Below are 24981 nucleotides of genomic sequence, written 5' to 3'. Positions count from 1 at the left end.
CTTCAAATTTCCATTTCTAATTCTTCGGGATCATAATTTTCAAAGATTTCACACACCTTAACTCCAAGCTCACAAACATCAACAGAAGCAAACATGATCACTGGTTCAAGTACTGAAAACTGGCTAAAAAAATCTACTACCAAATTCAGACCTAAGAGTTTCAAGATGTATGACAAGTGATGAAAAATTGCACTTGCTGCCATTTACTGTTACTACCACACATTTCAAATTTGGAAAATGTGAAAGGGAATAACTATTTAAATGGACAATCTATAACTTTAGTTTCTTTTCAAATGCATTAACAATACTTATCATACCAGAAATATTATGATCTTTTTCTTGCAATTTGAGATTTAACTCATTTGATTTTGTGGTGATGTCTGCCATGAAAGCTAAATCTATTAGCCATGATATATCATCAATATTGCCGACGAGATGATATCATAAAGTCTTGTACTTCATCCAACAGACAGCAGAAACTTTAAGAGTATTTTTCCCCTACAAAGACACCTTACGTGTGCATGAAGAACGTCACCATACTCAGAATCTGATATACTTAATTAAAATATTTTTGAACAATAGATGACGAGTAGAAGACATCTTATATAATTCGCGACTTGAGTTACGATTTTCATGACATGATCGAACTTTAAAACCTTTGCGTATATGATTCTGGGTGGATAATGCAATGATAAGAAAGAAATTTTGGAAATGATTCACCCTTAGAACAAAGAGAAAGAAATCCATTATTTTGCCCCATCTGTTGTTATAGCAACTAACTTTGAAAATGACAAGTTACTATCTTTGGCAAATTTTAGGAACACATTAAATATGTCTTCTCCCCTAGTATGCCCATGAAGTGGCAATAGTTTAACAAATTCTTCCTTTACTGTAAAATCACAGCAAAAACACACAACTCAGCAATGTCAAACCCATCAGCACTTTCATCAAACTGGAGTGAAAAATATTCAGATGATTGCAACTCCTGTTGCAACTGAGATTCCATATTATCAGAAATCTGTTCAACCGGCCTAGCAGCAGTTTGGTGAAATAACTGGAGTCCTTTGATTGAAGATATAAGTGCAGATTTATCTTTGTGAGAATCAAAGAGAGATTCAGCAGCATTTAACATTGCTTCTTTTACAACTTCCCCATCACTGGAAGCTTTTTTCGTTTTAGCTACAACGTAACAAACTTTGTAAGAAGCTATTGTCATGTTACGTGTTAGTTGAACGGGTCTCTTAAATGCACAATGTTGCAATGCTAATTTAGATTTTAGGTCTTTCATTATGTGTTTTCTTAGTTCAGAATTCATAGGAAAGTCAATGTTAAAACTTTTTGTGATTAGTCAAAAATGTTGCTCTACGTTAGGAACAGACACACGTGACAAAAAATAATAATAATAACCACATAGGTTTTCCTTTCTTTACAATAAAGCAATACTGATCCTCCCATTCACTGTTAAAGTTATAATTTCTTTGCCTTTTAGACATATTAATAAAACTAGCTGATGTACCCGTGCTTCGCAATGGAATTCTATATTGTATACAGAATTGTAGGTTAGGTAGAGTACGCGTTGTGAGCAAGACTATTAAATTGCATAGCTCTTAACGTTACCCTGGAACGCGACGGAGAAATCACCAAACGTCTTTTCTCATATGAAGACTGCGTTATGGAATTTTCATTGTAAGGGGAGGCATGCTTGCCTACCATCAGTCGCAATCAGGTTGGGGAATCGCATTATAATGGCAGACACTCACCCTCCACTTGCCTTTTTTACATCCTCAGAAAGACTTAGTGGTTTTCTCAACTGAAATGAACACAGGTCATTACAATGATGTCAATAGGAATGGCACGAGTAAAAGCAATGATTTCATATGAAATACTCGATCAAATGAAAAACCACACATTTTCTCATTTTCAACGAACAGTACTACGCTACCGATTTAACAGCCCAAAGGTCCAGATCTGCAATGATCAGGCCGCAGACAGCTGTAATCCGTGAACACACTGTCTTTTTTTGGAGGGGCGATCTAACAGTGGAGAGTCCCAGGGCAAAAACTATGCCCTTTTACTAATCTGTTTCCTAGGAGTAGCCGATGAGTCGGAAAATCTCAATTCACTACACTGGCGGTGGCAAAATCTGACGTGGAGGCAATTTTTTTTCCTCCAAGCCAGAGGAGAAACCCCCTCTTCAATGTTAATTTTGAATAAAATGAATGAAGAATTTAATAAAAGTGAAGAGGAAGCTCTTTTTAAGAAATGGCTCTTTTCAGGGTTGAATTTTGAGTTATTTAGTGACTTGTGGTGCTATAATTTGGAATATGCCTAAATTGTAATTCTGGACCAGGCCATACTACTACTACTACTACTACTTTTAAGTGCACCTCTGTCTTAAGATGCACAATGCTCATTCAAAACAGTGCGTCAGAGTAGGGATCGAATAGCTGGAATACTATGATGAACCAGTGAGTTGCGTAGCAGCAGTACGTTATCAGAAAATGTATGAACCAGAGGAATGACACGCTAAAGAAGAAAGTTTTCTAACTCCCCAGCTATTTCCCACCAATATTCAGTCAGGCTGTCATACTCGGTACGCAGCAGTAATCCCATCTATCAGAGTTGAGCGGCAGCATAAGATATAAAGAACATCACCACAAACAATGGTCAATGTAATGTTATTGTTGATCAATGTTATGCGCTTTCAATATTGCAGGCCTTCACATTTAGTTTTCTTCCGACTCTGAAATACCACTTATCATAGTCGGTACGGTAAAATTGAATAAAACATAAATGGTCGGAAATTGTATTCTCTATAACTTTTGTTATGTAGTACTTTTCGATAGAACCAATAACATAGGTATTTAACAATTACATTTTAGGCGCCTCTCCCTAAACTACAGTTTAATCCGGGGCGAATAAAATTCTTTATAGCTTAGTTATAGTCGGGCTATTTAAAAATTAAATTTTAGTCGCCTTCCCCTAAACTGCAATTTCATACAGGGCAAATAAAATTGTTTTTAACTTAGACTGTAGTTTCTTATTCGCCGACTCTATATACCGACTTTTATTACATTCTGTTAACCCATTTTCTCGTGGCTCGGCGTTAATATGGACTTGGGAACAAAAATACAAACTCATGAATATCTGTGTTATCAAAGCCGGTATGGTAACAATGTAGGACATAAATGATCGGAAATTTAATTCTATATACCTTTAGTTATGTAGTATTTATCGAGAAGAATACTAATAATATAAATATTTGAGAATTCAATTTTAGGCCTTCCCCTAAACTACCATTTCACTCAGTGTGAATAAAATAATTTATAGCCTAGATTGTAGAGGCTCATCCCCCGACTTCACACACCAATTTTCATTAAATTCTCTTCAGCCGTTTTCTTGTGATGCGTGTACATACATACATACAGACAGACAGACAGAAATTACGGAAAAGTAAAAAGTGCATTTCCTTGTTACTATGGACATGACCAATACAGAAATACCATTCTTTTCCAATTCTGAGCAATGTACAGACAAAACTCTTATTTTATATATATAGATATACGCCTAGCCGAATAATAACTGAATAATGCCTCATGGCTCAGACAGCAGCGAATCGGCCTCTCACCGCTGGGTTCCATGGTTCAAATCCCGGTCACGCCATGTGAGATTTGTGCTGAAAAAAGCGGAGGTGGGACAAGTTTTTCTCTGGCTACTCCGGTTTTCCCTGTCGTCTTTCATTTCAGCAACACTCTCCAATATCATTTCATATTTCATCTGTCATTCATTAATCATTGCCCCAGAGGAGTGCGACAGGCTTCGGTACCCGGCACAATTCCTATCCTCGCCGCTAAATGGGGCTTCATTCATTCCATTCCTGACCCGGTCGAATTTTCAATAACTGAATAATTTAAAGTTTAAACAGTAATGAAACAAAGCACATAAAACATGTTGAATGTACAACTTATCCATCGCCGACAATGATTTATCACAACACAAGGCACTCAAAATGTACTCCACAAGCTCACAAGTAATATAGTACTGAATGTTCACCTTAAAGTTAGGAACTTGGAACATTCCGATTTCAAGATTGCTATAAATCGTTTGTTCATTGATTGTGGCACGGCTTTGTTGGGATAGTTACTGTACTTTGTAGGTAGAGTGGGTGTCCCATTTTCGTCCTGGTGAAACTATGTCATGGTAGGTAGTTTATGACACTACAATAAAGTGAATCATAAAGAAGCCGTCCTGTTGTATAGAATAAAAATGCCACTAAATTTGGCTCCGTGAGTAGAGCGCTTTATACCTGTCGCTAGCTCCCCCACAGTGAGAGGTTTGTGAGAGATTTACACTTGTCACAACTACAAACATATTGAGTGGTTCTCTTTCTGAACTTTTGTTCCATCTTTTCGCTAAATGGGGGCACAAGTTAGTTAGGCCTAGATCACATTTATGGCTTTCTCAAAGCTCTTTATATATGGACGCAAGGATATAACAAGTTTCCTGAGCTTGAGGACAGTGCTTTTAAGAGAAAATTAAGAATATTTATTCAAATGCAAAAAATATTGCTTTCAAATGTTAATTAAAATTCAAATTGGAAATCAACTGCGAAGGGCACAATAGAAGGGCACTGTGGGCACAGCGTTGGACAGGGCTGCTGTATAGCATCTTTTCAGTAAATGCAAAGATGTACTTCCCTCAAAGCAGTCAAGGCACACAGATGAGAATTTTAAGAACCAACTAAATGACAAATTATTTAGACTGCTAAATTACACTTAATAAAATAAAAATGATGGGAAAAGATCATTTCAAAAGTTGCAAAGTATCATGTTTAGTCTCGCGTAGTGATGCAAGTCAAATGTCTTTATACTTAAAAAAAAAAACGGTACTTTTGTAGCATTTCTGAACCATGCAAACAAAAAAGTGTCTGTGATTTCCTCATGACTGGTGTTATGTAAAATAATTGTAATTTTATTGATTACTTGTAGCAAAAGTAACTTCTAACTGTAATTGAGTAAAAATCTTTCTCAAATAACTGTAATACATAATCCATCCCAATTACTTTTTTCTTATACTTTACCCGTCACTGATCACATCACTCAACTGCAAGTGAAGAACAAGAAACTACAGTGTTTACCACCAATGGCATCTCATTACAACTAGCTCTAAGCTTTTAAAAGTGTTGTCTTTTTCTTATCAATGCAGAAGTTGGTAATGTTTTCAATTATTATGATGGGAAGGATGACTTATAATTGTGTCGAAGAAGAGGTGGTTCAAGATACAATGCCATTAGAGCAAATGTTCATTACTACCGAGGCATTCCAAAAGTCTGCTATACACTGCAAAACTGTAAGAATGCAGAACATACTAAATGACAGTTTGAAAAATAATTTTGTTAAAAAATGTTAGGCAAAATGGAACAAAGCTAAATTTTTGGTATCTTAAAAGGAAACTAAAACGTTAACCACAAAATTTGTACTGTACTGTATAATGAAGTATGGAAAGTACTGAAGAGTAAAAGGGCAAATAAACTGCAGTAAACTAGGCTTTAAGTTGCATATATTTTGCTAAAAAGTTTTTTAAAATGTTATTGAAAAAAAATAACCTGCCCATTTTAAGCAACCACCCTTCTATAAGACCATTATTTGTATGATTTTTTAAAATAAAAGTGGATACTGAAATGGAGCTAGAGAGACTTGCGTGACCACAAAATATTATTGTTATTATTATTATTAAGAAAAGAGCGCACAAACGTGCATAAAATTAGTATACACTGATCAAATAGATACAAAATACATTATTCTTTGCTGTATTCCTTTAGAGTCTTGTGTCTCTGTGTACAAATTGTAAAATGATAACGCACACACTTTGTTGCATAGTTTGCATAAGCAGTCTTCATCTGGGTCATGGAAGAACGTTTTCATGCACAATTTATGATGAAATCCATGTACAGATAGTCTAGTGATGGCACTTCGCAAAACCTGGTTTCGTCTTCTCCATCTTCGGTCTAGCATGGCTTCTGTTGTGAAAAATTCCAGCCATATTTCTTCTTGTTTTTCTTTTCTTTTCCTAAGGACTTCTTCTGCTTGTGGTGTAGATGGTAGCTGTAGGATGTACCTCATATCTTCTATGAAAAAGCGTTCTTTTGCAAGCATATACGCTAGTCTTGACGGCGCTGTTTTTGCTATCCCCAGTATTCTTTTCAGGAATCTGGCTTTTACTCTTTCTAGGGTTTCTAAGTCGGTCATAGTAAGGTGGTCCTAGATGAGATGAATACCATAGGTGAGCAGGGAGAATTTTGCCGCAGAAGAAAAGCATTGCTGTTTCTAGCGAGATCATGGTGGGGTTTTCTGTGTCGCAGATCCCTCGTATGGCTGCTGCCGTTCTTTCTCTTATGTGTATTCTGTAAGAGGTACTATTAGATTGAAGAGTGATGCCAAAGTATCGGAAATTACCTACTCTTTTCAAGGTCTGTCCTGAAAACGTGATTGTGTCCTGTGCCGCAACTCTTCCTCCTTTTCGAAATGTCATGTAAACAGTTTTGTCTTTATTTAACTGTAGGTCATTTTTGTCAGCCCAGATCTGTAACTTGTCCATTGCTTCCTGGAAGACCTCCCTGTTTTTGGAGCCTAATATCATGTCATCAGCTTAGGCGCATAGCACGACTGGAGGCTAATATCCTTAAATCAAGATGATATTGAAACCAGAAAGGAAATGGAAGATCAAACTGGCTTGAAACAATGAAAGGAGTCCAGCAAGGGAGTGTTTTAGTGATATGTTGTAGGCCTCTGTTTTTGCCAGGAAGAGACAGATTTGATTATTTATGAACCTGCCTGTACTTCAATGATAAAAGAAAATCAGCTAAAGAGAAGACGACAATCTGGTAGCAATTCGGAAAATATGGGAACAATTTGTATGTTTATGTTGCACTAATTTTATTCCTAGATACAGTCCCTGGCCATATTATTAGATGCACCTTGAATTTTTAACATATTGCGAGTTTAAGAGGTATAAAAACCTACTAAGAATTTGATGTCCAAATGAAGGGATTTAATTTCTTCACAAATTATAGATTACTAGCAAGATACCCGTGCTTCGCTACGGTATTTTACTGAAATTTATAATTGAATGCTTATTGTTTTAGATATATAATCCGCCGAAATTCGCGATCTGACTCGTTTTCAGCGAGAATCCACCAAAATTCCCGATCTGACTCGTTTTCTATTAGAATACGGCACGTTTTCTCACATTTTTCAATCTTTCTACCCGGCAATCGATTTCGTACTACCCGGACTACGCTCAGGTATTCCTCCCGGCCAGCTGGGTCCGTAAATCTTTGCCATCTTTTCCTATAATCATTTTTAATATCGATAAAATCCTTCAGGAGATCCGGCGTGGTGTCATATTGGGTGCCTTGGCAGCACTGAACCCGCGGCCGGACTGCATTCTTAGTCATTACCCGTCCAGGAGCCGTTTCCAGCGCGGTCCGCACACTTGACGACGGTCCGGAACATTATTATTATTACTATTATATGTTGCTGGGATGAATGATGACAGGGAAAACCGGAGTATCCGGAGAAAAACCTGTCCCGCCTCCGTTTTGTCCATCACGAATGTCACATGGAGTGACCGGGATTTGAACCACGGAACCCAGCTGTGAGAGACCGTCGTGCTGCTGCCTGAGCAACGGAGGATCCTTATAAGTACATTAAGTACAGTAAACTCAATTGGTCTCACCTCCTTCTACACCCCACCGCCGTTAAGTTTATTTACCGCCAACCCCATCCAAAAAATAATTAAAAGAAGGCGTGTTTCTTTATGTTTAAAGGAGATTCCAAACACCAATGTTCACGTCTATTACCTTCAGTTTTGAGATATAAGTATCCCTATAAAAATAATTTACTTTTTTCACTTCATTTCACACTACTCCCCCCTCCCAAGTGAATTTTTCCACAAAAACAATACTTGTTTCTTTAATCGTAAAGGATCTTCCAAATACCAATTATCACGTCTCTAACTTCTTCAATTTTTGATTTATGTGTCCTCATGAAAGGATTTAAACTCCTTTACACTCCCGCCCCCCAAGATGGTTCCCCCCCACCAAACGCGTTTTTCATTGTTTTTAAAGGAGATCAAAATACGAATTTTCAGATCTGTAACAACTTTAGTTTTTATTAGATGTATGTATTCTCATACAATTAAGTCAATTATTTTTTCAATTCTTTCACCCCCGCCCCCATAATGGATTTTCCAAGAATACGTGTTTTTTTACTTTTAAAGCAAATTGCAAATATCAAATTTCACGTCCGTAACATCTTCATTTTTGAGATATCAGTAGCCTAATTAAAAGAATTCAACACCATTTTTAGAAACCTTTACACCCCCCCCTCCAGCCAAGTGGTATTTCCGAAAACTAAAAATACATGTTTCTTTATGTTTAATAGAGATAAAATATCCATTTTTCACTTCTGTAACATGTTACGGTTTTTTAGACATACTGTAAAAATTCTCATTTTAAAATTTCACCCCTTTTGAGTTCCCCTTAAAAGGAGTTTCCAAAAACAAATCACCTATGTTTCTTTACATTTACATGAGATTCCAAACACATACTTTTTACGACTGTAACATTTTACGTTTCCAAGATATTCTGGAGATATAGTCTTTCAAAAAATTCACCCCAATTTGTCACTTCTGTTTAACCGCCACTAATTGGATTTTCCAAAAACTAAAATATACGTGTTTCTTTGTTTTTAAAGAAGATCCCATATACAAATTTTCAGTTCTGTAATATCTTCCGTTTCTGAGATATACGTATCCTCATTAAAGGCATTCAGCCCATTTTTCACCCTTTTACACCCCTCCTATTGGGATTTTCCAAAAACAAAAGAATACGTGTTCCTTTATTTTTAAAGGAGATTCTAACTACCAATTTTTACATCTGTAAATTTAAAGTTTTAAGATGTAGACACACTAATTTTAAAAAATTCACGCCCCCTTTTCACCCACCAATAGTGGATTTTCCCAAAACGAAAAAATACGTGTTTCTGTACTTTTAAAGTAGACCCCAAATACCAATTTTCAGGTCTGTAATATCTTCAGGTTCTGAAATATAAGTAGCCTCATTAAAGGCATTCAACCAATTATTCACCCTTTTACACCCTTCCTATTGGGATTTTTCGAAAACAAAAGAATACGTGTTCCTTTATTTTTAAAGGAGATTCTAAATACCAATTTTTACATCCATAAACTTTAAACAGTTTTGAGATATAGATACACTCATTTTAAAAAATCACCCCCTTTTCACCCCCCCCCCCATTAATTGGAGTTTCCAAAAACAAAAAAATACGTCTTTATTTATTTTTAAAGGAGATCCCAAATACCAATTTTCAGGTCTGTAATATCTTCAGGTTCTGAAATATAAGTAGACTCATTAAAGGCATTCGACCCATTCTTCAACCTTTTCCACCCTTCCTTCCTATTGGGATTTTCCGAAAACAAAATATACGTGTTTCTTTGTTTTTAAAGGAGATTCTAAATACCAATTTTCACATCTATAACCTTTAAAAGTTTTGAGATATAGATACACTAATTTTAAAATATTACCCCCTTTTCACCCCCCCATTAATTGGATTTTCCAGAAACAAAAAAATACGTGTTTCTTTATTTTTAAAGGAGATCCCAAACGCCAATTTTCAGGTCTGTAATATCTTCAGTTTCTGAAACATAAGTAGCCTCATTAAAGGCATTCAACCTTTTCTTCACCCCTTTTCACCCCTCCTATTGCGATTTTCCGAAAACAAAAAAATACGTGTTTCTTTATTTTTAATGACGATTCTAAATACCATTTTTTACATCTGCAAACTTAAAAATTTTGGTGATATAGATTCACTCATTTTAAAAATTCACCCCCTTTTCACCCTCGTATTAATTGGATTTTCCAAAAACAAAAAAATTCGTGTTTCTTTATTTTTAAAAGAGATCAAAAGCACCAATTTTCAGGTCTGTAATATCTTCAGTTTCTGAGATATAAGTACTGGTATCCTGATTAAAGGCATTCAACCCATTTCCCCCCATTTTTCACCCCTGCTATTGGTATTTTCTGAAAACAAAAAAATATGTGTTTCCTTATTTTTAAAGAAGATTCTAAATACCAATTTTTACATCTGTAAACTTTTAAAGTTTTGAGATATAGATACACTCATTTTAAAATTTCACCCCCCTTTTCACCCCCTTAGCGAAGAAATATCCAAAAATCCTCTCTTAGCGAGCACCTACATCATAATATGAATATATCCCCAAAATTTCATTTCTTTACGTCCAGTAGTTTTGGCTCTGCGATGATGAATCAGTCAGTCAGTCAGGACAAGTTATTTCATATATATAGATTAAAACTGATAAACAACACAGTTTTAATAATTATTATCGTTTAAAAAAATGTTCAATATGCAGAACTAAGCCATACATATCAACAGTTTGTCAAGCCGCCTTTACCTAGCTGTTATCAAACACTTTTTTTATCGGGTTCAAGTCTGGCAAACTTCCTGGCCAGGGTAATAAAGGGACGTTTTCTTGCTGCAAAAAGGATTTAACTGATTGTGCTCTGTGGAATGGAGCTCCGTCTTGTATAAACACAAATGGTTCTCCATTAGGGAACCATTCTTTTATTTAAGGTTAGAAGCCTCCTCCTTAAAACATCCTTGTACTGGGTCTTGCTGCACTGTTCCCTCAACCATGTACAGATGTCCAGTGCCTATCCCACTGATGACGGACCAAACCATGACGTAGGTGGGATGTTTCACACTCTCCACAATACAATCAGGGTGGTACTTTTCACAAGGGCGCCTTAAACTGAGATTTGCCAAAATTTTGAATGTAGACTCGTCACTAAAGCAAATCTGAAATAAAATGAAAAAGGCATTAATATATGATTTAGGAATGGCCTTAGAACTCAGGAAATACATTTATTGCTGTATGTGGGCAAATATTATTCCCTTTAACGATACTGATTTCCACAAAGTCCAAATTTCGATGCTTGTGCTCCTTTGCCCATGCAAGACGTTTTGACATCACAGTAGCAGTTAATTTTGGCTTTCAGGCAGACCTGCAGGCCTTGAAGTTCATCTGTGAAAGTCTGCACCATACAGTTCTTTCAAACGAAATGGTGCCACTGTGTTCCAGTTTCATTTTAATTTCTTTTGTAGAAGCAAACTGGTTCTGAAGGCATATTGGGACGCTGGTGAGAATACTGGCCTTCTGCCAGACCTTTTCTTTCTTTGAGGGACTAATTCCTCACCAAAATTAATTTTCTTCTTTACACACCTCACGGATGATTCAGATATACCAAATCTTCAAGAAACCTCCCAATTTGAATACATATTGGTGCCAATTGATGCTTTCACTTCCGTAATCTTTTGAGGTGTCTAATCATTTACTTTGCCCATTGTTTTCCATATTGAATTGTATTTAAAATCTCTCAGTAATCAAAAAACTTCGTCACTAGGGGCTACAGATTGTACAGGGTCTTTTTTTTTGGCTTGTTCAGTGTGTCGGGGGGAACATGCACGGAAGGTGATAGCGCGGCCGGGGGCCTCATTTCCCGAGAGATATATTGCTTCATGAACAGCTAAGATGATCTAATGCAGTACAGTGGCGATAACCATTGCTTCATAGCAATAGTTTAGTTTAACATCTGTGGTATTGGTAGCGTGTTCAATTTGTTCGCTTTAAAATAGCGTCGTTTCTGTGTTTAACAAGTGATATATACAGTAGAACAGCGTGTATTCATTGTGTTGTGCTGTGCGAAGCATACTTCTTATACAGAGTGCTGCTTTCGATTCATCCTCAAATTTCCTGGCAGCCTCCCTCCCCATAGGAGTACAGTACGTAAATTAATAAATAAGTTCTGCACCACCGGGTCCATTCTTAACAAGAAATCATGCAGGAGGCAAACCGTTTTAACAGAGGAAAAGCTTGATGAAATAGGAACTCTCTTGGAAAGAACTCCAACAAAATCCCTGTCGTGTCTCGCCGTACAAGCTAATGTGTCATCGTCTTCTGCCTACAAAGCAACAAAACTGTTAAAAGCAAAACCGTACAAACCTGACCTGACAGTTTCGCTAGGGTGGTATTGTAACTGGTTGCTTCAGTTAGTTCACGATGGGCATGTTGACCCAGAACTTTTAATTTATAGTGTACATGGCTACACTTAAGTGGCTATGTAAATAGTCAACAATCGCTACTGGTGTGCAGAAAATCCACATCAGCTGCATGTCCATCCACTTCATGACATAAAGATAGGAGTTTGGTGCACAATAAGTGCTCACAGAATTATACAACCTACATTTTTCCAAGAAACAATAAATGCTGATTGATACATAGACCTCATTCTCAGACCATTCAGGTTCCCTATAGGAATCAACATCTACAGTATATCATCTATGGAGGTAATACTGGAAGTTTTTGAAGATCATGTAGTTAATTATCCCCCTAGACCTCCTGATTTAAATCCCTGTGATTATTACCTGTGGGGGATGCTGAAGGGAAAAGTGTATGTGAACAACCCTCACAAAAGAGAAGAAATACAAGAGAACATTACACAAGTTATTTTGAACATCACAAGGGCTGAGATTCGCCGAGTGTCTGCAAACCTATTTACGAGGTGTCAGGCGTGTTTGACAGCTGAGGGCCAACATTTTGAAAATCAAATGTAATGCCAGGTAGGTTATAGACTAATAGTTTCACTAGAAATGGATTTCTATAAGTGTGAATTGCCGTGAGTAGTGGGGAGGAAAAGCGCGCATTATACCGGCTAGCGACAGAGTGTCATTGTGCCAGCCATGCTGTGCTCTGAGTGGTGCTAAGGAATGAGCTAGAAAAAAAAAAAAAAAAAAGACCCTGTATATAAACCAGGAAACCAACAATACCAGATTTAAAAATGCACTCATGCTTCAAACACGTCAGTTCTTGCTGTTCTCAAGGCTGCAACTGGTACTTGTTCATCAATAATCAGCTCTTACAAGAATGATACTCCTCAACAAATGAGCTCATTTCATTTAATAATAGCTGTTTTACAATATTCAACCCATTAAACAATGAAATGTGAGCCAGTTTACAAAACCAGACCCCCAAACACAAGTGATTTTTTTTTTTTAAGTCAGGTGTGTCTAATAAAATGGCCAAGGACTGTATGTTAACCCTTTCGCTCCGTGTCCCTATATAAGGATGTCGGCGGTATGTGCAAGAAATCCCAACGTCCATTTCCTAAATAATTTTTAAAAATATAATACACTCTCAAATATATGCGTAACATACACCAAATTAATCAGGAAGAAATGTTCTACTCATACCAACTGCTTAACCCTAGAATCATACATTTTCGTCTCCCATACTACGCACCCCTGTATTTTCCGCGGTAATTTCCGGATCCTAATGAACTGTGCCTTCCCCCTCCATCTGTTCTTCCCCGGCTATCAACAATTAATGCTGACCTTGGTTTCAAGCATAAAGGTCCAGTTGTTTGTTCACTGCGATATGACCGTCGTCTGAGAGACGAAAGTTTATGATTTGTGAAAGTATTCGTGATTTGTACATAGCTGTAAATAGTGTGAATATCTGGTTTATTACAGTAATGTTTTTGTACGTAATACGTAAACTTAATAGGATACTGAAATGGAAAATCTAGCGCATGATGATGAGTTGATAGCGTCAGTTCTTTCTGAATTAGACAGAAAACCACTTTCTTCAGGAGACATTCGTGGTAATGTATTTCGTGAATGAAATTACCCAGCCAATACATGCATCAAAGAGAAATATTATGACGAAAATTGGTTCACCTCAATTCGTCTGGCTGATTCTCTGCATTGCGACCATAACCTGACAATCATTGGAACAATGAGAAAAGACAAGCCACAAAACATGGAGAGATGAAAACAATCAAGGGAAGAAAGCTTGCGTCCTCCATGTTTTGTTATGATGGTATAAAAACAATGGTATCGTATAAAGGAAAACCAAACAAGAATGTAATCCTCCTTTCTACATGCCATGAAGTACGAACAACAGCAGGCAGTCGGAAAAAGATATGGGAGAAGACTACAATGGGACTAAAGGTGCCGTGGACACTTTTGATTAAATGTCAACATTGATGTCCTCTTCAAGAAAACGAGATGGCCAATGTGTATCTTTTATAGTATGATTAATACATCACTTGCCAATGGATACATTATTTATGTGCTTAAGATGGTTCAAAAAGGCCAAAAGCCACTTTCAAGGCAAGAGTTTTCAAAGGATATATCCAAAATGCTAATGGCTCCAAAGCTGCAAGAGAGACTTCAGACACCAACTTTGAGGCGCAGCCTGAAGAGGACCATTGCTGAAATTCTTGGAAAAGGCGGCATTCCTGAAGAGCCTCAATCAGGTACTGCTGAAGGAAGAAAAGTTTGAGCGTTTTGTCCATCAAAGAAAAGAAGAATAACCCGATTCCTTTGTAAGACATGCCGAAGCACGTTTGTCTTGATCTCCAGGCAAAACAATGCATTGAATGTTCCTATTGAAGAAAAACTGACCAGAGTGTATCGTCATCACTACGTGTGGTGGTTTTAACTTTAATATTCTGTATTTTGTGTAAAATGTTGGGTTTATGCTGGTTAAAGTGCTTTTCTTTTTGGTAGTCTGACAGACAAAAGTTTATGATTCGTGTTACCCTGGAGGGACTTTATGATTCTAGGGTTAAACAAACTTTAGTATAGTATACAGTGCTGAAAGAAGCGAGCAAAATCTGAAAGATATTGACCTTGTGCGCCACCTGACTACGTTGTTGGAGAGAAGTCGATAGTGTTGTTTGTAGTTCTGCAATACTGTAGCTTGGAAATTTAGTGGTTTTGTTCATTTTTAAATCTTCTTTTAACTGATATGGATTGTTGGAAGCCAGCTTTTTTTCCTTTCTGTATCTGAAAGTTTGAGAAATGTGAAAAAAATAAAAAATTCTGATTTGGTCAGTAGATTTTGGAAAATTATATATATTTTTTGCTTTTAGTATCTTTTAGAGTATGTATTTACAAATAAAACATTTAAAAAATATTCAATTTGGACAGTAGGCCTAAATAAGTGAAATATGCACATTTTAGTACAATACTACAATAAAGCAAGAAAAGGGCCTGGGATTTCTTGCACATACCCTGCCAAAATGTCTGGGAGCAAAAGAGTTAATAATTATAATAGACACAGGTAAAACTTCCGCTAACCCTTCGTGAAAGATAGGTTAGGGATCCAACATGGCATAGCTGAGATGACGTTACAGCAAGCTACTCAAGGCTGCCAACTTAGGAACTTACGTCCAGCTAAAGACAAGACCACTATCCTCACAAGACCAGGCTAATGACAAGACCATAGGTCTGGATTGATTAGGTCTGGCTAGCAACAAGACCATTAGGCTTGAGGCAAGCAAAGAGGGTTGGGGGAAATAAGCCACAAGGTTAAAGCCAGAAAGCAACCAACAGGCCTCTAGCATCTCCAGGAGTCCTACTAAAATGTGACAAAAAGTAAGGTTATTTGTGCACTCCATAACAATTTGAAACAACATGGTTTTCTTATTTTCAAATAAGGTGGCAGCCTTATGGTCACAGTCGGAGATAACAGAAAACTTGTCTTCAGGGCAGCTGATCCAAGCTGGCCAATAGCATCACAGATAATGATCACAAATCTAACATTTACGCAATCTCCCTTTTGTTAAAAATGTATGCCATGCCATGCAAGAACATTGTAAGGAAGTAGAAATGATGTAAATCTCACATGTGATTCATTTCAGAGGAGAGAGGTGTTCATTGTGATGTCCAGGAACCCACCAACACATCCAGAGAAGTACATTTACTTTTATAACCTAATGAAGACTAGCACACGGCATTCTCCATTGCTGAAGTAGCTACCAGCAATGCTACTGGCTAACAAAAATATATTGTGTTGCCATTCCCAGAAATTATGAGAATTAAATTCTGTTACCAAACCCCGCAGAACAAAAGCACAAGTAAAAAAGAACCTGTAAAGGAGCATACTGTCCGCCTGGCAAGAAAAAAGATCATTTAGTAGCTGTAACCTATCTTCGTACATCGAGGCCAATATCTGTTATGAGAACAGTGGCCCCTTTAGGGCCATAATCCCTTTGAGAGGCATTTTACTATAGACTGTTTGCATGGTAAGAAAAAAAGTCATTTAGAACTTATCTTAGTTCCTAACTAGACAGGTTGGTAACCTTATGCCCCGCCCGATCATGTCCTCCACGAGAAGTCCGCAAGAAAGAAACAAATGCTAGTCACTTCGCACATAGATGTTTGTGATACAAGTGGTGACCGATGGTACTAATGTTGCGTGGCACGGGATATAGTTATAATCTCCCTTTTTATTCTTCTAGGCGTATATGTTTTAGAAGAGGGAGAAGAACGCTCCAGGCAATCAGAAATTTCCAAGATGACTTAGAGAACATCCTTAGAATACCTCGAGACAAACTGCATGCATCAGGTATTCATAAATTTATTGAAAACCTTCAACAATCTGAATAGGACCATCATCTTCACAAAACTAGATGATGTTACATGCCACCCTTGTGGTAGCCCCTTTCGGTACTTCCCGGAGCTGACTGGGGAGCTCCCAGCCAATCTGGAGGGCATGGCTGGCCTTTCCATGCACTGTTCTCTTCATCTGGTTTCCCTGTGAGACACTGTGAGGTGCATCGAGAATGTTCTGTCTGTAGCCACATCACAAATATTCTAGTAGGCTTCACCCGAGCTATAAAAAAGAGGCTGGCCGCGAACAGTCAGTCAGTGTGCAACTCAGGGTTGGAGTCAGTGCTGGAGACTGAGTTGGACTCAGAGTGTTAGGTTACGGTGGCTGGGCTGAAGCCGACAGAGGTGTTGGCTGTTGCTAGTGTCCTATCGGAGTCTGAACGAGGAAGGGTTGTTGTGTCGGAGTGTCCAGTGAGTAGTTGGACTGAGACAGCTGTTGGCTGGAGTCAGTGTACCATAGGAGTCAGAGTATCATCACATACAGAATGGAATACTGCGTTTGCTGCCTTAGAGTACAGTGTGTGTTTACTTCTGTGGACTGTAGACCATCGTAGAGTCAGCAATTCGAGCAGTTATCCTGAGTGTAATTGGAACAGTGTTAATGGTCGTTTTGTGAGGAGTACTGTCCTGCTGTTTAGTTGTGCATTGTATGCGACTGTGTGAATCACTGGAGTCGAACCAAGGAACAGTCATCTTATGTTGTGTGGCCAGTAGCCTGTGTTCAAACCTAGCTATCTGCAGAGTGGGGTGACTGGACTTGCGAGCACAAGTGAAAGGCATGTCAGTCAGGATTATAGCTTCCTTCAGGTAAAGACTGTCCAGCTGAAGTCCTGCTGCGAGAGACTTCTAAACAGCCAGCAATTAGTGAGTGTTGTCAGTCATGACTGAATAGAACTGTATGTATATATGTGTGTGTGTGCATGTATGTGGATGTGCATTTATTGGACCATCCTGAAATAAATTAGAGTAATAAAACAGACAGCATTTCATTCGTAAAAATATGATAGTGAAGGAGAACAAAGCACTCAAAGAACTAATCCACAACATGATGAGGAGTAACAACGTCCAAATTTCCAACAATGTAACTGTTTCACAAGAGACTGTACAGACAAATGGCATACTCCACAGAAACCCACTTAGCCCATACATCTACACAGACGCCATGGTTCTAGGGTCTAATGACATCAAAGACCTACAAAAGTTGATCCACCCTCTGGGGAAAAGGAGCAGATAATAACGAATTACAGGTAAACACACAGAAGACCGAGCACATGATTTTCAGGAAGGGAGATGTGTATCCCCGGAACACAGAATGTTTTTCAAACAAAAACCCCAACAAACTGTAAAGTTTTAAATATCTAGGGTTGACCTTAAAAGCAACAATGAGCTTGTTCAGAATCAACGTAAGAATATGAGCAGCAGCAACTACAAAAGCTATATTTGATATCAGAGCCATAACCAGATTATCCCTGAAGTCTGCCATGGTACTCTTTGATGCCAAAATCATTCCAATACTCGCATAAGCGATAGATACAATCTGGGATAAATTAAGTATTGGAGACCACTGAACATCAGAAAAAGTAAAAGCAAGGTACCTGAAGGATAAAAGCGTTGGCAACCAGGAATAAGTTAAGATGGAAAATTTGTAATGTCTAATAACGGACCAACTATATTGGTTTTATAAATTTACTCATTCGGAACAAATATTTCAGTTCTCTACGGGAATCAACATCTTTATCATTACCTGAAGGATGTCCTTAAGGTACATAAATACATACGCTCAAGACTGCTATATGAGCTCACTGGGAAGCCCTTCCTAATGAAGGACTTTTAAAGAATCAAGTTTTTTTGCTTTTCACAACCAACTTGAAGAGGGTACCAGAAGAAAGGACATTTAAAAGAAGGGAAATCTGGATGGACTTCTACTTGACCAAGGCCATGAAGAACAGAACATGGACGGATGCAAACGAGGACCTACAATACTACAATGGCTACCAACACATAAGGTGTTAAGACAAAACTCTACCATGAACCAAACTTGAAGGGTTTGTAAGCTGTGCAACTGATCTACCATGTTATTAAATGAACAAATCGTAGTAAACCCACCGTAGATTACTGCACAAGCTGGAGTGTATCTTGCCTTTGGCATAATTTGCATTCATTTTTATTTATTTATATAAGTAACAATACTTCAATGGGCAGGTTGGCGAATCCCTGGCAAGCATAAAGGAAGGAGCTCTCTTATGCTACTTCAGGTAGGCCCTATGCTTTTTCACCCACAAAGGGTCAACAGAAGTACCAGCAAAGGTAAAAATAAGCCTGATCTCTCTCTGATATTTGTGGTCATATAGATAAATTCACGGCAACAATTAAAATATTAACTCTTGAGTGCTCAGTGCAGTGATTTGGTTCGTTACATAGTTCTGCAGTGCAGATGGGTGGGCAGTGAGAAAGACATGACTTAAGTGGAGGTATCGCATGTGTTTCATGAATCAGAGCAACTATCAAAAAACCTGAGAGGGTATGTGAACGAATCGTATCCATGAAATTTCATTATAATTTTTGTCCTAAACGGAAGATAGTAAGTAATTGCTTTCACGCAAATTAAGAGTAAAATTAGCGGTAAATTAATAAATAAAATTATTAGGGTACATTTATGCTGCAGCTTCGCTGCCAACTCATGGATGCTCGCCCTAGCACTTCGCTGCTGGCTATAGCCTGGCTGCTCGCCATGGAGCTTTTACCCTGCAGCAGCCCCGCGCGCACGCTGCTGGCAGCTCTCAGCTGTAGTCGAAAATTCAAAACAGAGGAACTGATAGTTAAGGCGGTTTTTATTTTGCATAATTTGATTATAGATATAGAGGGCATGAACTACCGAGCTCGATAGCTGCAGTCGCTTAAGTGCGGCCAGTATCCAGTAATCGGGAGATAGTGGCTTCGAGCTCCACTGTCGGCAACCCTGAAGATGGTTTTTCGTGGTTTCCCCTTTTCACACCAGGCAAATGCCGGGGCTGTACCTTAATTAAGGCCACGGCCGCTTCCTTCCAATTCCTAGGCCTTTCCTATCCCACCGTCGCCGTAAGCCATATCTGTGTCGGTGCGACGTAAAGCAAAAAAAAACACCTCTTAGACTACGAAGACGTACTTCCAAGAGCTACCCCATCGAGGAGAAAGAACACAGCTCCAGCTGAAGCTTCTGAAGTGCGGAATAAATTCAGAGATTTTTTTAACGAGTGAGTCGTAGTTCTGTTGGCGAGTGTATCTTACTATAATTTGGTGTACTGAATGTGAAATAAAAAGTGTAAAATGCTTAGCCTGGATTTTGCAGTGCATTTCTACTGCGGGAGTTGATTGAAGAATGAAGCTACAAATGCTTCATTTCGTAATTTAATAGTGTACTTTAAGTAATGTAAAATAGGGGGTTATGGAGTATGTCATTTTGACTTTAGTTACTGTAGGTCTCCTTAACAACATTTTTTTACAGTTTGAAAAAATAACTGTCGAACTTTCCATGAAAAACGAGGTACTTCATATAAATCACCTGCTTGTAAAAATAGAGGTCCCCAAAATGGCAAGATTAAAAGAACAAAGTTGATGTAATCGTTCCGCATTCTTTTGCCACGTCATTCGATAGTTTGATGATGATGCTTGTGGTTTAAAGTGGGCTAACATGTAGGTCATCGGCCCCTGATGGTACAAGATGAGACGAAATGGATTAAAAGTTATAATTAACCCATTGACTAGGATTAGGAAAATGCTATTTGCTTTACGTCGCACCGACACAGATAGGTCTTATGGCGACGATGGGATAGAAGAGGCCTCTGAATAGGAAGGAAGCAGTCGTGATCTTAATTAAGGTACAACCCCAGCATTTTCCTGGTGTGAAAATGGGAAACCACGGAAAACCATCTTCAGGGCCACCGACAGTGGGGTTCGAACCCACTGTCTCCAGGATGCAAGCTCACAGCTGCACGCCCCTAATCGCACGGCCAACTCGCCCGGTAGGGTAAAATAGTAGTTAACAATAAACCAATTAAAACACACATAGTTACTTTACTTTTAAACAGGATAAAACAAGCCACTCTCTCTCATAAAACGTAGGAAAAGGTCTACTGGCCGCTCGTCATCTCGTCACTCCTTTTATCTCATATGAAACTCGTGTGATGATCCGCATGCCGCTGGCTCCAAATCGCATTGAGTTCGAAGACAGGTTCAGATAGCAAGTGAGCAAGTGATCACTGAACGTGTGTATAGAGTGCGAAAAGAGGAAGAGTGGGAGTGCGGGTGACCTTGAAAGAACCAATCACAGTCCAAGTTACAGCATTGCCAGCGATGAGCCAGGCTCGAAAATCAAACGTGTTTGAGACCATGGATGTGGCAAGGATAGCAGCCAGCAGCGCAGCTATGAGCCGGGCTCCAGGGTAAATGCACTGATTGAGATTCATTGATTTGTTTCATCATCGCCTAACATCGAACAGCGAGGCTTAGCGATGTGCCAGCAGCCAGGCTGCAGCATAAACGTACCCTTATAATTTTACCTTCCGCAGCCCAGCACTCGCTACATTCAGCTGCGCGCGGAACGACTGTCGTTTGTTTACACGCTCACGAAGGATGTTGTCAAGAGGCGCTCAGCGCTGCCAACCTCTGTACTTAGGAACTAATGAGTGGTACTTCGATAGCTGGTGGTGGTGATTATTGTTACATTGGTTAGACCTTTGGTCTGGATTGGTTCTTGCCGTATGGACTGTTAGGATAGGATCTGGACAAGACTATTGGTCTGGACGGTTAGAAGCCGCGAAGCGGCCCTAGTTTCGTGAGGAAACATGACTGGTCTGGACGGTTAGGATTCTTGCCGTGGACAAGACGATTGGACTGGATGGTTAGGATTCCTGCCGTGGACAAGACCATTGGTCTGGACGATTAGAAGCCGCGAAGCGGCCCTAGGCTCCTAGTTTCGTGAGGAAACACGATTGGTCTGGACGGTTAGGATTCTTGCCGTGGACAAGACAATTGGTCTGGACAGTTAGGATTCTTGCCGTGAACAACGATTGGTCTGGACGGTTAGCATTCTTGCCATGGACAAGACCATTGGTTTGGATGGTTAGAAGCCGCGAAGCGGCCCTAGGCCTCTAGTTTTATGTGGAAACACGACTGGTCTGGACGTGCGGACGGTTAGGATACAACCTGGACAAGACCATTTAATGCAAGTGTTAAATTAAATTACTGCTGTTGTGTATTTCACATTGTTTCCTTTACATGGTGTTTTTTCTTTGTGCCTTTATTCAGCGGGGGTTGGTAACGCAATGTATGTATCAGCATTGATGGCAATGACGTGACATTCTGTTTACGTTGACCAATGAGAATGTGAGTGCTGCTCTTATTAGGTTATAAAAGGAAATGTACTTCCGGGGGCGGGTTGGTGAGTTCCTAGGCATCGCAATGAACACATCTCTCCTCTAAAAGGAATTCCAAGTAAGATTTGCATTACATTCGCTTCCTTAAAATGTTAAAAACTCTGGGTTGCGAAAGGAAAAATTATAGGCCTACCACACAATTATTACTAGAGAAATATATAGATACATACTTTGCTACATTACGACTATGAATTCTACTATGCCACAGCGCTTCAGTATGTCTTTTGTTCATTTAACACTTTTGTGTGTGAAGTCTTTGGTCACTCAACTTCTTTGAACTTCTTTGCTTTCCTTGGTGTGGCGAGTTGTTTTCTTGTGCCCATAACTCATAATTTAATATCATTACTGGTCCATGGATATGATTCATTCACGTAACCATCTGAAACTACCCGTGCACAGCTGATCAAAATTATACTGTAAATCCTACCATCTCAATACAAGAAAAGCAACTTTTCTTTCAACAAAAATCTTTTTTGTTTTACTTATGATACACTTTTCACCTCCATTTTCCCCATTTGAAGTGCCCAAGAATTCACAGACATAGCACTTCCATTCGTCGGTGCTAGCACTGGACCTCAGGAAGGAAACAAAAGACGGCACAATGAAGTGGAAATCCACAGAAGAGAGTCGTGTCTTTAGCGAGATAGTCGCCGTAATTACGTACCTATATTTCTCTAGTAATAATGGTATATATTAATTTACTGCTGATTTGTATGAAAGCAATTATTATCCTCCATTTAGTACAAAAATTACAATGAAATTTCAAGGATACGATTAGTTTGCGTAACTACCTGACAACTACCTCTGCACAGCTGATCAAAATTATATTGTAAATCTTAAAGAAAAGCAACTTTTATTTCTACCATGAGGCAGTCAAGAGGATGACTGATATATAAAATATACAAAACTTACCATTCAGTTCAATGGCTAATGATGTCATCCAAATCAGAAGATTCTCCTCCAATTCACCACCTTCTTGAATTCTTCTTCACAGTAAGAAAAGTAAAGTCATATCTTATTTTGTAAGCACATTGTGTCAAGATATTTTAGATTTAAGAGAGTTAAATTCAAGTCCCTCCCATGAAAAAAAAATAATGTGCATAGAGTCTGTCTTCCTGATGGTAATAAACAAAAAGAATATGCACACTGTGAAGGGTAATATTCACCCTCAGCCATAATAACAACTAGGCCTACCTTAACATATATAAATCTTATAAAATTACACGCTGTTCTTTGGAGTGTTCTTTGAATCACAGTCAATCAGATCAAATCAGCAACATTCATAGGCATTTCATCAATCTGAGTGGAATAATACTGTTCAATGTCACGGAGAATCCGAATATCGTCACTTTTTACAAAATTGATGGCAACACCTTTCCTACCAAATCGACCTGAACGGCCAATTCTGTGAATGTACAACTCTCGATTATTTGGGAGATCATAATTAATGACCAAAGAAACCTGTTGGACATCAATACCTCTGGCCCAAACATCAGTTGTTATTAATACCCTACTCTGACCAGATCGAAATTCCTTCATGATTGCATCTCGCTCCTTCTGTGGCATGTCACCATGCATTGAACTGACAGTGAAATTTGCCTCACGCATTTTTTCTGTCAGCCAGTCAACTTTCCTTTTAGTGTTGCAGAATATAACTGCTTGAGTTATTGTTAGAGTATCATAAAGATCACACAATGTATCAAATTTCCATTCTTCACGTTCAACAGCCACAAAGAACTGTTTGATTCCTTCCAAAGTCAATTCATCACGCTTGACTAATATTCGGATAGGATCTGTCATGAACTTACTGGTCATCTCAAGGATCTCGTGTGGTAATGTAGCTGAGATAAGTACAACTTGGGTTGCTGGAGGAAGATATCGATACACATCATATATCTGCTCTTTGAAACCCTTGTTTAACATTTCATCTGCCTCATCGAGGACTAACATTTTAATAGACCGTGTTCTAAGAACCCTTCGTCTAATCATGTCAAAAACTCTGCCTGGAGTTCCTGACACAACATGCTGCCCATAATCTAACTTCCTGATGTCTTCTCCAAGATTCGTGCCACCAATACAAGCATGACACTGAACATTCATGAAGTCACCCAATGCTAGTATAACTTTCTGTATCTGAACAGCAAGTTCTCTTGTTGGAGAAAGACAGAGAACTTGAGTTTCTCGTACACTTGTTTCTAAATTCTGCAATATAGCAATAGAAAATGTAGCAGTTTTTCCTGTACCAGACTGAGCTTGGGCAATAACATCCCTCCCTTTAACTATGGGTTTAATAGCTCTCTGCTGAATTGCAGATGGTTTCTCGAATCCATACGCGTAAATTCCGCGTAACAACTCTTCTCGCAAAGACATATTATCAAAAGAGCTAATAACTTCCACATCTTCACTGGTCTCGAATTCAACATTGGAGAGATCTTCAGTCTGCACAACACGTCTCACGCGTATGTCATCCATGATTCCTTTTTTTAACACGCTTTTTCACAGTTAAGAAATTACAAACTGTAACCTACTTTACGAACACACTATTATAAAATGTCGCCAATATCGTGCTGTATTCACATTCACACGAACGAACAATTGGATATACCTCCAGTATCCAGACCAAGTCACATTAATGTTCAAATAAATCAAGTAAAAAAATAATTATAAACTCGCAGTCAATCCAAATAAAATCCCAACCAAAGGGTCACCAAACGCCAGCTTCTCACCTCATGAATATCATCACAGGCAAAGAATACATACACATCAAACACAGTATACACAACATTTCTTCTTCTTCTCCTCCTACATTTCTTCTTCTTGTATGTTGTTGGGCTTAGTTTTAACTCTGTACCCAATAACCACATCGTTTGTTAATGCACTTATTTGTGTTGAAAGAATATACGTAAGTTCTAGGTTGGTAATCCTGGGTAATGCAAGGTTTGGAAGTTGTTTTGCGTGGTTGAGGAAGAATCAGAGGAGTAGGCTTGGGCGGGTAAAGAATGATTAAATTATTA

At 38.5% G+C, this 24981-nt stretch overlaps 1 protein-coding gene across 1 annotated transcript in view; it reads right to left on the bottom strand.

Annotated features, from left to right (window-relative positions):
• Positions 1-24730, bottom strand: part of LOC136873956 (eukaryotic initiation factor 4A-III) — a 34765-nt gene extending 10035 nt beyond the window's left edge. The window contains exon 1 of the mRNA XM_067147351.2: positions 22880-24730. Coding sequence (XP_067003452.1) covers positions 23228-24439 — 1212 coding nt within the window. The 5' untranslated portion in view covers positions 24440-24730 and the 3' untranslated portion in view covers positions 22880-23227. The remainder of the gene's footprint in view (positions 1-22879) is intronic.
• Between the last annotated feature and the right edge of the window lie 251 nt (positions 24731-24981).

The sequence above is a fragment of the Anabrus simplex genome, chromosome 5 (assembly GCF_040414725.1).
Source record: "Anabrus simplex isolate iqAnaSimp1 chromosome 5, ASM4041472v1, whole genome shotgun sequence".
Classification (NCBI taxonomy): Eukaryota; Metazoa; Arthropoda; class Insecta; order Orthoptera; family Tettigoniidae; genus Anabrus; species Anabrus simplex.
The sequence above is the reverse complement of the archived record's forward strand: the minus strand, read 5'-3'. Positions and strand labels throughout refer to the sequence as shown.